General features: G+C 60.5%; 1 protein-coding gene across 1 annotated transcript; it reads left to right on the top strand.

The window, feature by feature from the left end:
* Positions 1-6,939: 6,939 nt before the first annotated feature.
* Positions 6,940-11,477, top strand: SLC6A8 (solute carrier family 6 member 8). Its single transcript, XM_081808072.1, has 4 exons — positions 6,940-7,281; positions 9,129-9,260; positions 10,268-10,517; positions 11,006-11,477. Exons 1-4 carry the CDS (start codon positions 7,020-7,022, stop codon positions 11,298-11,300), a joined length of 939 nt encoding a protein of 312 aa, XP_081664198.1. The 5' UTR covers positions 6,940-7,019; the 3' UTR covers positions 11,301-11,477.
* Positions 11,478-11,512: the final 35 nt, after the last annotated feature.

The following is an 11,512-nucleotide window of genomic DNA, read 5'->3' as shown; positions in this document are numbered from 1 at the left end:
GCGGAGGCAGGAAGAAAAGGACTCACCTCCAAAGGGAACGTGGAAAGAAGAGCCAGCATCAGAGTTTGAGATGGACACGGGCGTCAGGTCACCAGGGGATTTTGAGGCCACTGGCCTCAAGTGAAAGGTGGTATCACAGTTGTTGGGCTTTTAAGCAGTGGGTAGTGGTACGCCAGAAATTACACCCTTTGCAACTGTTTAAACATCTGTTGAAATACTGTAGATGTCGACTTCGAAATGCCCTTGTGTGTGTTGAGTGGTTGGAATAAAGAGCTTTTCAAAATCCTTTCAGGGGACCCCTTATAGAAAAATTAACTCAGAGTTGACCATAGGCCTAAATGTAAAATACCAAACTTTTAGAAGAAGACAGAAGAGAAAAATCTGTCTTAGCTTGGGCTTGGTGATGAGTTTTTAGATATAATATGGAAAGCATGGCCCATGAAAGAAAATATGAGAAATTGGACTGTATCAACATTTTAAATGTTTGCTCTGCAAACAACGCTGTCAAAGAGAATGAGAAGACAAACCACAGGCTGGGGGGAAATCTTTGCAAAAGATATATCTGATAAAGGACTGGTATTCAAAATATACAAGGAACTCAGGGGCGCCTGGGTGGCTCCGTCGGTGAAGCATCTGCCTTCGGCTCAGGTCATGATCTCAGGGTCCTGGGATGGAACCCCATGTCCTTCAGGCTCTGTGCTCGGTGGGTAGTCTGCTTGAGATTCTCTCTCTCCCTCTCCTTCTGCCCCTCCTCTCTCTCTCTCAAATAAATAAATAAATAAACCTTTAAAAAAAAAAAAAAAAAACAACCCTGTGGCCCATCCAGACAATGGAAGCGCTGTGAAGTCATGAAGAAATGGATGACTTTTTTTTTTTTAAGATTTTTTATTTATTTATTTGAGAGAGAGAGAGAGAGAGAGAGGGAACACAAGTAGGGGGAGTAGGAGAGGGAGAAGCAGGCTTCCCGCAGAGCAGGGAGCCCGATTTGGGGCTCGATCCCAGGACCCCGGGATCACGACCTGAGCCAAAGGCAGACGCTTATCGGCTGAGCCACCCAGGTGCCCCTGGATGACTCTTGAATACATACTGCAAACTGCTAAGTGAAAGAAGTCAGTCTGAAAACAGCTACACACTGCGTGATCCCCTTTATATGACATTCCAGAAAAAGCAAAGCTATAGAGAGAGTAAACAGATCAGTGGTTGCCCAGGGTTTGAGAGCGGGGGTGATGTTTGACTAGGGGAAGCCCAGGAGATGTTTAGGGCCGTGAAGCTCCTCTGTGCGGTGCTCTGATGGCGGAGACCCTGGATAAGTCATGACCCAGAGAAGTGTACAGAAGAAAGAGCAGAGCTTAACATCTGCAAATTTCAAAATAATCCTTTAGGAAATGAGGGGATCTCAGGAAGGAGTGCAGACTATGACAAAAGAATCTAGGTGTATTACAAATGCACGAAAGCACTTCACTGAAGGGGACGGGGGGGGGAAAGGGGCTGGGGTAAGTCACTCGGAAATGAGTGGGGTCTGAAAGACCAAAGGCAAAGGGAGCACTGCGCTCCAGTTGACAACTTTGTTCCCCACAAGGGTAAGAGTTAACAATTCTGAAACCACTCTACATGCACACTGGAATTAAACAATTAAGTAAATGGAAGGCAGATGCTGGGAGCCAGCTTTCTCACTGTTTGAGTGGGATGATATAGACAAGCAAGGGGAGGTGCTAGAATAATCCATGTGGTAATGGATCATAGTTGGAGACATCAGTTTGAACTGATGTTTACCTTAATATACAGATGCATATGTATATACAAAATGTATATATAGAACGTATAATAGAGATGCACATACTGTATCTATCTCTATGTATCAATCTGTTATAAATTACATTTAGGTACAATATAGAGATATGTTTATAGGTATGTGTTAGTGTACACATACATTTCCTTGCTCTGTCAGTGAAGAGAGCCTAGAAGCAGTAACACCCCAGTAACAGTGAGCACACTAGGGCCAAGACCATGGTTTCTAATAGCTTTCCCCTATAAAGGGCTCCTTGGAGAAATGGCTCAGTCTAGGGCTGGGACAGGAAATACACAGGATGAGCCTGGAGCAATTTATAATGCTGGAAGGTAAGGAAGGGAAGTGTGCTCCTTGTGCTCTCTCTCACGCTCTCTCTCTCTCTCTTCCTCTCTCTTGCTCACACACACAGAGAGTGATGGGGCTATGACAAAGGAACACAGGAGCCAACTGAAAGAGCACCCAGTCGTCAAAGCTGGGACAATATGAGTAACATAATAAATAAAGTAGTACTGGGTTGTCGTCCAAAGTATAAAATAAATATCCACTATTATAAATAAATGATCAAATAAATAAATGGGGTGGGGGGAGAGACAAACTCTGTGCAGAAAATTCTAAATAATTGACTCTTCAAGTGTGTGCTGCACAGAGTGACTTCCTTCTAAAAAGGATGGATTGGAAAGGCAGAGACTCAATTTAAAGTGGAGACATGCCAAGAACGAGCGTGACCCCAGCCAGGTGACCGAGGTCGATGTGGACAGTGGTGAGTCATGTTGAGAGCATGGAGCCTTGCTAGGATGTGACAGGAAAGGACATCAGGGGTAAGCCGAGGAAACCTGAGTTAAGACTATGGACTTTGGTTAATCACAATGTGCAATACTGGTTGATTATTGTAACAGAGTGTGTGGTCAGGGCGCCGGGGTGCGGGAGCACCTGGCTCAGGAGTCCCAGAGAAACGAGGGGCAGTGAAACAGGAAAGGAGCTTATTTCAGGGAGGCCAACGCCAGGAAGAGAGCAGACTAGCATCTCAAAGACTGTTTCCAAAATGCCAAAAATACTTCCAGGTTTATACAAGAAAAACGTGGGACAAAGGTGAATGGGTACTGCTGGTGGGTAGTGAGGGTCAAATGGATCATATCCTTGGATGAAATTCTGAGCGGGGCCTTGCTGGCTCGGGGCTGTCCCTCTGCTGGAGAGGGGAGTTTCGGTTCCCATCTGGGGATGCTTTGCCCTCAAGGTCTTCCGCCTGAGCCAAGAGACCGGCTGGAGAGAAGAACCCAACTGGCAAGTCTGAGGTCAGAATGGAAGCAGCTGAAGCCGTCTTTCACTCACGTAGGGTGTCAGTAAGACAGGAAGCTGGGTGTGCCTGTAGACAGGCGTGGAGGGTCAGGTTGACCCTCCCTGGAGCTGGGGACCCTCCCAAGCCCCCAGTCCCCAGCCCTGGGAGTGGCCTCAAGCCACTCTCCCTTCCGCAGCTGTTGAAAGCTCAAAGCCCTTCAAGGTGGACTCTGGCCTTCCCTTTGTTCCCAGCTAATTTTAATTCCAAAGCTCCTTTGGACCCCACCCTATTTCCAGCTGCGGAGGTTCTCCCGGGATAACAAGGATAACGGGCCACCCCAGAGTGGGGTGTCCTCCCACCCATACACTCACTCAGCCGCCCCCCTCTCCCCCAGCCATCGAGAGGGAGCCCTGGAGCCCCAGTCACTGCATGCACTGGGTCCAGCCCCAGCTGGAAACCCCAGGCTTCCCCGAACGATGAGAGCCTTCAGGTCACATTCCCTTCCTGCCCTTCCTCCAGCTCTCTCCTTCTCCCCTACCCCCGGTCCTCGGCTCCCCGTCCAACCCCAGCCTAGCTGGGCTCTGAGAGGGGGCCCCCCGTGCCTTCTGCCCTGGGGAAACCCTTGCTCCTCACTTAGGAGCTCAGGAGCCAGCTTCACAGGGCCCGGAACGCCAGAAGGCAGCCTCCTGGCCCTCCTCAGCACCGCACTCACCCCCAGTAGCTACTGCCCGGGGAGAGGAGGGTGGCAAGACAGACCTCTGCAAAGCCCTGAGCACCCACCGAGGGCCGAAAAGCCCTCTGCTTGTGGTCAGCGCGCCATGTGAGCTGCCCCAGGAACGGATCCATCTCTCCCAGCTCAGACGCTGGGAAGCACAGGTGGCTTGGGTCAGCACCCCAGAGGCCAAGGTTCAGGCTTCCAGCTCCCCCTTTGGACAACTCCTGCCAATTCATCCTGGCCAGAGGCGAGGCTGGGTCCGTGAACTTCATGCACCGCAGAAGTCCAGCTCACCTTGGCTGGGCGCGGGAGGCAGCTCCAGGTCCGGTGAGGATGCGCGCCCCCCTCCCTGGCCTCCTGGGACAGGTGGCGGCTGAGCTGTCTGCAGGGTCAGAGAGAGGTCAACCCAGACGGCGGGGGGCCCCCCCCTCCCGCCCCCCGCACAGGCCAAGGCACAGGGAGGTCAGCTCGCGAGGCACACTGCTCTTCAGTGCTGGGGGAGCCCCCAGGCCAGCTGTTGCCCAATTCTGCACACCTTGGAAAGGAATTTAGCTCAGAGAAAAGCCCAGAGCAGAGCAGATGGGGAGGGACAGGTCAGATGTGTGCTGCTGAGAGGAGGAAGCCACTAGTGGGATCCAGGGGAGCCATGGGGGTGGTGGCATCATGACCTGCTTGAGGAAGACTGGAGTGGGTGCACCCCCCAGATATGGAGGCCTATATGTGTCTAGAGACACCCCGTGAGGGCCCCCCTGGAGCGGAGGGGGCCTTGGTCCTAGGAGTCCTGGAGCTCACACGGGTCATTCTCAGCCCCTGGCCCAGCCACCCTCCCTCTCAGCAGCCTCTGACCTCACAGAGGCAACGTAGCCTCTGGTGGCAGCTTGGTCACAGTTCTGCCACCAGCCTTTGAACCGGCCTCCTCTCCCAGGGGAAAGAAGAGTCCCCACCCTTGGCTCCTGAAGGCCCTTCTCAGGCTCGGAGGCCTGGCCCTTTCCACGCTCTGCCCTCCCTGCAGCTGAGCCACTTCCCCAAAGTGCCCCCCGCCTGCCCATAAAGAGTTGCCTGCACCGGGCCACGTCCTCACTTCCCCCTGCTCCTCAGGGTGTTGTGCGACCTCTGGCCGAAGCTACCGCCCTCACTCCAGCAAGCACTCCCTGCGCCCGCCCCTCCCGCCCCACCCCCGCCCCATCCCCCGCCACAAGTCTCCTCTCAGAAGTGCACAGAGGTGCTTGCGGTTCCCTGAAGTTCCCCTCTGTTCTTGCTCCCCAGGTGGCCCCCACTCCTCCAGGCCGTCTATGGGTCACGTACTTCTCTCTGGCCTCTTCGTCTCTAGACCAGCTTCACTCTGAGACTGGGCCAGAGAAAACTCAGGTGAGGGTCTTCTGATGAGCCGTGCAGCCCTGCCGCCTCGAGGGTCCCCAAGCCCCCTGCGCCCCCACCCAACCTAAGCACAGGCCAGCCTGCCTGTCTCCCACAGAGGCCCCTGGAGGCCCCTCCAACAATCCTGGGTGGAGGTGCTGCCCCTCCCTCACCCAGCAGGCTCAGTCTGGCTCGGGCCAGAATTGCTTTTCTTCCTAAAGCCGCCGGATGGCTGAGGGTTTAGCTTAACGGGATGAGCCATCTGGGGACTGCAGCCTGATGATCAGTCTGGGACTGGTTGGGGGTGGGCGGCTCACTTCACATCTATGCCAGGACAGTGACCCCTTCCTTCCCCATCCCATGGCTGCTCTTGGCTCTGCTAAGCGGCTGGTGGGGAAGCGGCCAAACACCCTTGCTAGGGAGGCCGGAAGGTCCCTGGGGAGAGAAGCTCTGCAGGTGGGGAGCTGGGGCCTCCCAGCCAAGGCCTTTGGGGGAGGGTCTGTGCACCTGACAGGCACCAGGGGGCAGCCTTCCCCTATTCGTGCCAGAATCTGGCAGGAGACTGGAGGCAGCAAGGGTCCCTATCACCCCTCCTCGGTGACAAAGTGTAACTTTGCCAAGCAGGCTTGTCTCTATCCACCAAGGAGACTCATTGAGACCTGGCACCCCAAGAGCTGGGACCCTGACCTCCAGCTTCCAGGGTTCCTTCGCTGAATGCCAGGAGGAGGCAGGGTGGTGCCTCTGGCAAAGCCCCCCAGCACACCTGGAGGCAGAGCCCCACTCCAGCTGAGCACAGTCCCTCTGGTGCAGGGAGCAGGGAAGCTGTAGGCCTTGGCACCCAACACCCGCCCGGGCCCTAGCTGGGAGTCGGGAGAGGGGTCAGAGACACGGGCCGGACTGGAAGGATGGGGGAGAAGACAAGAGAGGGGCCAAGGATGGCTGGAAGGCAGCCAGGGAAGTGGCTTTCCTAGAACCAGGAAGGGCAGGTTAGGAGGGGCGATCTGGGCGGCAGCCAGGCCCAGGTGAACCTGGGGTCAGGCGCGGTCCGGTCCCTGGGGAGGAGGTACTGGCCGGCGCCCCAGGTAGCAGCCATCCTGCTTCCCGCTGGAGTGGCGTCTCCTCCTCGGGAGGAGGGAAGGAGAAGGTGGGCGGAGTGACGGGGAGGGCGGGACGAGGGGGAGGGGGACCAGCCCGGTCGTGGGGGTGGGGCGACAGTGACATCACCCCGGAGTCGGTTCTTAAGCGGCAGCCGATCGGACCGGGAACGAGAGGGACGGTCGGAGCGCGGTGGCGAGTCGCTGAGCCGGCCCGCGGCCCCGAGAGCGGCTGGAGCCGCCGCCGCCGGGAAGGAGGGGCGAGCGCTCCCAGGCGGCCGCCGCCGCCGCCGCCACCGCCGGAGCCGCGGGCGAGCTGGGCAGCCGCGCCGGCCCGGGCCGGGGCGGGGGGCGCGGGCCGCAGGCCCCTGCTCCGGCCGCCGCTTGCAGACCGTGGGCGCCCGATGCTGCCTGCGCCCCGCTAGGCTGAATCTCGGGCCCGGCGAGCCGCCGCCGCCGCCGCCGTCGCCGCCGCCGCCGCCGCCGCCGCCCGAGCCGCGGGCAGGAGTCTCGGGAGCCACCGCCGCCGCCCGGCCGGGCCCCGCCGCCGCCCGCGCGCCCCCGGGCCCCCGACACACATGAGATTCTTCAGGCTCACTTTCAAGTGCTTCGTGGACTGCTTCTGACCGCGCCGCCCCGCCTCCCCGACCCCCGGCCCGGCCGCCCCCGGCCCCCGGCGGGCCCGCGCCTTCGGGCCCCCCCCCGCGCCACCGGCGCCCCCCGCTGCCCCTCCGCCCGCCCCCGCGAGGCGCCGCGCCCCCCGGCCCGGCCGCGCGGCCCGCCGGGGCCATGGCGAAGAAGAGCGCCGAGAATGGCATCTACAGCGTGTCCGGCGACGAGAAGAAGGGCCCCCTGATCGCGCCCGGGCCCGACGGGGCCCCGGCCAAGGGCGACGGCCCCGCGGGCCTGGGGGCGCCCGGCGGCCGCCTGGCCGTGCCGCCGCGTGAGACCTGGACGCGCCAGATGGACTTCATCATGTCGTGCGTGGGCTTCGCCGTGGGCCTGGGCAACGTGTGGCGCTTCCCCTACCTGTGCTACAAGAACGGCGGAGGTGAGCGCCCCCGCCCCACCGCGGCCCCGCTCCTCCTGGCCAGGGGCTCCCTTCCCCCCCCCCCGCCCGCCGCCGCCGGCCCCCCTGGGGCGCAGGGCCGAAGTCCGGGGTACAGGGTGCCGGAGGCCGCCCCTCGCTGGCCGCTGCCGCTCGGTGGCCCCGGCTGGCGGCCTCCACCCCCCAGCCGGTCATGTGCCTGGCAGTGTGTGGGGGGAGGGGGCCGGGGCGCCTCCTTCTGAAGCCCCAGGACGGCCTCCCCCCGACTCCTGGTGCAGGGGCTCCCCGGAGTGATTGGCCACTGAGGTGGGAAGGCGAGGCCTGCCCCCTGGGGGGGGGCTTCCAGAGGTGAGGAGCCCAGGCTGCCTCCGCTGCTCAGGCACACAAGTGGCACATTGTGTGGGGCCCCCACGTGTGCACACACGAACACACACACACACAATGGGCTACTCTGTCCCTCCCCCTGCCCTCTCCTCCCCTCCCCTCCCCTCCCTTCTTCCCCTCACTCCCCTCCCCTCCCGTCCCCTCCCCTCCCCTCCCCTCCAGCCTGGGCCCGGAACACTGGGTGCCTGAGCCAGGCTTGGGTAGCCTGCGGCCTGGGCCGCCTGGCGCCGCCACTGGACACACTGCATGCACACCCCGTGCTCGCCTGCCCCAGCCCAGCTGAGCAACAGTGATAGGCACCCGCGCGTCGTGTGACTGCAAAGCAGCACTGGGGTGGGGGGAACGCCACAGCGACCGGGTGATGGGTGGGAAACTGAGGCCCAGAGTGAAGGCCTTGGCCCAAGGTCACACACAAGAAGGATGCTGGGACCAGGAGCTGGGCAAGCTGCGACCAGGCCTGACTTCTGAGTAGTGCAAAGCTGAGCAGGGGCATGGGTAGGGGACCTGGAGAGGAAAGGGGAGCAGATAGGGGCTGATGGTGCCCAGCTCCCCTTACCCACCCCCCCCCTCTGGCCTGTGGTCTCCAGAGCCAGGCTCACCAGAGCTTGTTGTACCCCACTTTGTGTCCCCGTCCTTGATCACCGACACCTCCAGATACCCCTTACGCCCCCTGGCGAAGGACTGCCACCCACCCACCCACCTACCCACTCTCTGCCGTGGACCATCATACTTGCAGGCAACTGCCTGGGGGCAGGGAAATCCGGAGCTCCCTGTCCTTGCCCAAGCCAGACAGTCCCCCAGGCCGGAGTACCAGCCATGGCACACACACATGCACACACGCACACGAACACACCGTTCTCTCCTGCGCTGCCTAGCAAACAGGGAACTGCGACACCACGGTGTATGTGTCCTCCACGCCTGTTAGGTCACCCTAGGTGACTGTGGGGCCAGAAGCCTTGTGGGTATAGGGCCTCCCAACCCAAGAAACAGGGCTGTAAGGGCCCAGGGGCTGCCACAGCCCTCCCAACACTCCAACCCCCTTCTTTTTTTTTTTTTTTAAAGATTTTATTTTATTTTTTTGAGACAGAGAGAATGAGAGACAGAGAGCATGAGAGGGAGGAGGGTCAGAGGGAGAAGCAGACTCCCTGCCGAGCAGGGAGCCCGATGCAGGACTCGATCCCGGGACTCCAGGATCATGACCTGAGCCGAAGGCAGTCGCTTAACCGACTGAGCCACCCAGGCGCCCCCAACCCCCTTCTCCCCACAAGGCTATTCATTCACCTTGCACCTCTGAGTCAGTGGCCACCCCCTGCACTGATTCACGCAGCGGGAAGTTATGATGGGGCCAGGGTGGGGCCCAGAGCTGGCTCCACCCTGACCTCCCAGGGCTTCCGAAAGCCGCACTGGCCGGCCAGGGGCTAAAGGGCTGCCCTGTGCAAGTGCCCACCCTCTCCTTCCTCCCCCAGGTGTATTCCTTATCCCTTATGTCCTGATCGCCCTGGTTGGAGGAATCCCCATTTTCTTCTTGGAGATCTCGCTGGGCCAGTTCATGAAGGCCGGCAGCATCAACGTCTGGAACATCTGCCCCCTGTTCAAAGGTGAGCAGCCCCAAGCCAGTCCCTCTTGTCCTCTCCCTCAGGGACCCCTCCCCCTTCCCACTGCTAGGGCAAAGCTGGGGCCCACGTGAGAAATCTTGTCCTATCTCAGCACCAGGCCAGGGTCCCACTGGTGCCCCCCAAGTCATGAAGGGAACGCTGGAGGACCTGCAGACCACCCAGTGACCTTGGGCAGATGGGGACTGGAGTCGGGGATTGGCCTCTCCACTGAGGCCAGGACGCCCAGGCCCAGCAGGGCTGGGAACAGGCCCTGCCAAGCACGCTTGGCCCCCCAAGGGCCTGAGCAGAGGGTTTGAGAGCTGACAGCACGAGGCACTGCCCAGGGCCTGTTCCCCCAAGGCCAGAGGGCCAACCTAAGGAGCTTGGACGGGAGCCATGGAGTTCAGGGTCTGAAGGGAAGAACTATTGTCAAAGGTCACTTTAGAGTTCCTTCTGAGTGTGTGTAGTATGTCCCCATTATTTCTCAAGGCCCTAGGAAGGACCCTGGGGGAGCCAGGGCTCAGAGAGGCGAAGTAGTTGGCCAAGGTTGCCTGCTGAGAGGGTGACGGTCTCCCGTACGGCCCGAGGTCACCAGAAAGCCCCCAGCTGCTGAGTACTGGAGGCCACTAGGGACCCAGGTGGAGGCTTGGCCCTCCCTCAACCGCTGTGGTGGCAGTGGGACCCAAGAGAAGGGGACAGGTGTGTGAGGCTAGGGAATTTATGGGACTTCATGCTCAGATTGGGGCAAGAGGGGAGGGGTCAAGGGAAGATGCAGGAGGTGAAGCCAGGAGCAGGGGCAGGTACAGACTGGGGAGTTGTCCTGGTGTTGGGACACTGGCACAAGGGAGGGTCCAGGGGGCTCTCTGCATCTGCTGTCCTCCCACTCCCCACCGTCCTCCCACCAGATCTTCTCAGTCGTGCTCTGGAGACTTCTTTGAGCCTGGTAGGGTAGATGGGGGGGGGGGGTGGCTATAGAGAAGAGCCCACACAGAAACTCCTCTCCTCCCTAGGCCTGGGCTACGCCTCCATGGTGATCGTCTTCTACTGCAACACCTACTACATCATGGTGCTGGCCTGGGGCTTCTATTACCTGGTGAAATCCTTCACCACCGCACTGCCCTGGGCCACATGTGGCCATACCTGGAACACTCCCGACTGCGTGGAGATCTTCCGCCATGAAGACTGTGCCAATGCCAGCCTGGCCAACCTCACATGTGACCAGCTTGCTGACCGCCGGTCCCCCGTCATCGAGTTCTGGGAGTGAGTCAGGCGCCTCTGGGCCAGGCTCTGCCTGTCCCTCTCTCTGGGCTCCACACAGGGCCCGAGTCTGCAAGTCTATGCGTGCTGGGGCTCAGCCCTGAGGGGACGCAGAGCAGGGGTCACTCCCAGGCCCTGCTTGTCTTCGGGGAGCCCCCAGCACAGTCTCTAGAGGAGCTGGAAGGGATTGGCCTTGGTTCTCCACCATTTCTCAGTCCCAGGCATTGTCACTCCACTGTGCCTGCCAGCCGGGGAGGAGGGATCACCACCGTGCAGGCTGAGGGGGCCGTGGGGCCCGGCTACCAGTCCTGCTGGCTCTGGCCTGCGGCTCCTGGGCTTCAGGCTCACACACTGCACAAACCTCGGGGCTGCAGGCTGGGGTTGGGCCCAGCTGGACTCGAGGGCTGCAGGGCGGGAGCACCACCCCTGGGGCAGCTCCCAGGCGCTTGGCCCACTGCTGGCACAGCCCTCATGGGCTGTCCCTCCCTCAGGAACAAAGTCTTGCGGCTCTCCGGGGGGCTGGAGGTGCCAGGGGCCCTCAACTGGGAGGTGACTCTGTGTCTGCTGGCCTGCTGGGTGCTGGTCTACTTCTGTGTCTGGAAGGGTGTCAAGTCGACAGGAAAGGTACGGCTGGAGGCCCGCAGGGCTGGGGGAGGGGGGGGGATGGTGATGGTGATGGCAGGGCCATGGTGGGGCATGGGGGACAGAAGGGGCGTCTCTGCCAAGGACCGCTGCTGCAACAGGAGGTGGCCAGGGCCAGGGCCTGAGCAGGGAGCAGGTCCTTGAATCCAGACCACTCGATCCCCACCCATGCCTGGATAGTCCTCCCGCCCCTCCAGAGTCAAGCCGAGCAGCCTTCCCTCCTGAGGTGGGGAGAAGCCCAGGCAGCAGCTGCCCCTTGCCCGTGTGGGGCCCTCCCCGACCGCCCCACCTTCTCTCTGTTCCTCACTCACTCTCTCTTGTGCTGGCCTGGGGCGGGGGGGGGGGGGGGGGGGCCC

The sequence above is a fragment of the Leptonychotes weddellii genome, chromosome X, assembly GCF_054177405.1.
Source record: "Leptonychotes weddellii isolate Sample4059 chromosome X, ASM5417740v2, whole genome shotgun sequence".
NCBI lineage: Eukaryota > Metazoa > Chordata > Mammalia > Carnivora > Phocidae > Leptonychotes > Leptonychotes weddellii.
Note: the sequence above shows the minus strand (reverse complement) of the source record. Positions and strands in the feature narration are given on the sequence as shown.